The sequence below is a fragment of the Rhincodon typus genome, chromosome 1 (assembly GCF_021869965.1).
Source record: "Rhincodon typus isolate 14 chromosome 1, sRhiTyp1.1, whole genome shotgun sequence".
NCBI classification, from domain to species: Eukaryota; Metazoa; Chordata; class Chondrichthyes; order Orectolobiformes; family Rhincodontidae; genus Rhincodon; species Rhincodon typus.
Genome location: NC_063332.1, coordinates 175,318,401 through 175,320,900, shown reverse-complemented (window position 1 = coordinate 175,320,900; position 2,500 = coordinate 175,318,401). Strand labels below are relative to the sequence as shown.

Sequence of the window (2,500 nt, the reverse complement as noted above, 5' to 3'; positions counted from 1 at the left end):
GAAAGAGCAGTCTACTGTTAGAATCATTACTATCACAAAGCCTAGATTCAGTGACAAAAGCAGAAGTTGCTGAAAAAGCTCAGCAGGTCTGACAGCATCCGTGAAGGAAAAAACAGAGTTAACGTTTCGGGTCTGATGACCCTTCCTCAGATTCAGACCCTTCCTCCGACCCTTCCTTAGATTCAGTAAAACAGTTCAAGATGAAGCAATAAATTCCTGACTTTATTCTCATTGTTGTCTTTAGCAGTGATAAGTGAAAGCTGTTTAGAAATGTGCTGGCTTTAAACTAGCAGTTCCTTCAGTTTAGATTATCCATTGAAAGGTCATTGACCTTAATTGGTTTTCTCTTCTGAATGGGGTTGCCTGACTGGTTGAGCACTTCCAGCTTTTGCTGGTTTTATCTCACATAGACAGGAACTACAGCATATCATTATTTGATTAAATTTGTTTGGAGTTTTGCACCATATTGACGAACTCCCAGCTTCTACTTTAGTCAGATGTTCAGAACCCCCTGAATTATACCTGGTAAAAATCCACAAAATCTTTACATACCACTTCAATTCAATCCCATTATAATGGATCCTTTCTGTTACAATGTCACCACCAGTCAAAGGTTACTCGCTGCAGTTCTAATGAATGATTATTGATCAGAAACGTACTTCAACAACATTGCTCTCTCTACAATTGTTGCCTAACTCACTGGAGTATTTCCAACATTTTCTGTTTTTTTTTATTACAAACCCGTGTTACGTCACTTCAAGTAACCTGCAGTTACAGAGTCAGACAGGAATGCAGAATTGCCTTCTCAGATTGCAGTGCCAAGCTACTTTCCAAGTAGTTCAAAGTTTGAAATGTTTAAGAAAGTCCAAAAGACAATTTAAAACCAATAATCCAGTGTACTGCAAATCATTTCCTCGCGTATGAACAAGAATCCAGAAATGGACACCTGGTTATACATTCGAAATGGAGTCAAACCAGTGTCATCCCACACTGTCTCTCCAGTCAAACTGGACTGGTCCAGTATGTAACCGATTAAATTCACACTGGTATCAAACCAAATCCAATTCATAGCATTCACTCTTAGTGTGATTACAACTTCAGTTCCAGGACTAAACAGTTTTGCAAAAGGTACCCTTTATAAACTACATTTAAATCATTGGACTGAGACTAAACACATACTGAAGGTACTGATGGAGGTCACTGGGATAGCTAACCTGCTGTCACCACATTAGGTTAATTCAGAACACTAAGCTGAAAGTCTAAATTGCTACATTCCAGTGAGCTACTGATTCATTTACAACACACGCATTTTGGGGCCATTGGGTTCAGGAGAGAATTGAGTACAACATTCACTTCCTGTATTACTGATTACATTATGTACACATTGGGCATATTGAACAATTTATCTTAGACACTGAAAACACAGTAAAGTCTAGGCATAATTTCTGAAACTCTGACTTAATGGGGGGGAGGGTTACAGATTATAAAGAAATGTACAAACCTTTCACTGGCAACACTCCATCTTCCAATTCTTCAGATGTCAATTCGTCATATTTGTCCACGTAATCGTCATCTTCATAATCTTCATAATCCTCTCTGGAGCTATGGGCCAGTTGTTCAGTATCACTGGGGAAGGTTGCTGCGGGAGATGAAGTTGGAGTGCCAGAGGGCACTGACAGATCATTCTGATCTTTAGCAGAACATCCCACTGTCCTGAGACTGACTGCAACATAAAGATTAATGTTTGAACAGTTAACACATTGAAAACGTGTCCTGGGCACAAATCGGTTTGACCCTGATGATGACATCAACAGTCAGATTCCACTTCAAAGATGAATCAAATGCTAACAACTACCTGTTGGATTTTAAACAGGAAAGGTTGAGACTTTACAGAAACATTAGTGCAGAGCAGAAGCTGAGAGCAATTGTGTTTTGAGAGTTACAACAGATTTGAACCTTAAAAAAAAGTTTTGATCACAACTGTGAACAGTTCAGCCCTGTTGAATTCTAAAGTGAAATAACAACACAGCTCACTCTGTGCAAAGAAAAACAAGTTTATAATATGTTTCCATTGCAAATGATCCATTGCAATGTATTTTGCTGCATATGCATGTTTAATAGGTATCTTATCTTTCTGAACCTAATGTACAAAGTTTAAGGAAAACGTATTTCTTACCAGCAATTACCACAACCAGCAACAACTGAGACAAAGCTGGAAATTTCTTCATGTTTCATTCAATGATTTCAGGGACAAGTTGCTGAGGTGTTCCCTTCACTCCTGCTGCTGCTGTATAATTCTAGAGGAGAGTGCTGTGCTCCCACAGGTGTGCCACTTACCTGCAGCACCTCCTCCCATTTAAACACGCTGTCACTGAAAACCCCAGTGACGTCAGTCCTGCCCCACACAGCCTCACCCTGACTCATATCTGTGATGTTACCCAAAGTGGACAGATCCTACACCGGCCCTAAACCCCACCTCTTCCTCCGTTACATTGATGAC

General features: G+C 39.8%; 2 protein-coding genes across 2 annotated transcripts in view; one reads left to right on the top strand and one right to left on the bottom strand.

Moving 5' to 3' along the window:
* Positions 1–2,321, bottom strand: part of LOC125484788 (amphiregulin-like) — a 10,444-nt gene extending 8,123 nt beyond the window's left edge. The window contains exons 1-2 of the mRNA XM_048604875.1: positions 2,177–2,321; positions 1,502–1,723 (exon numbers count right to left, since the gene is read on the bottom strand). Coding sequence (XP_048460832.1) covers positions 1,502–1,723; positions 2,177–2,228 — 274 coding nt within the window. The 5' untranslated portion in view covers positions 2,229–2,321. The remainder of the gene's footprint in view (positions 1–1,501; positions 1,724–2,176) is intronic.
* Positions 1–2,500, top strand: part of LOC109922435 (probetacellulin-like) — a 46,649-nt gene that overhangs the window by 11,538 nt on the left and 32,611 nt on the right. The gene's annotated exons all lie outside the window — the stretch shown is intronic.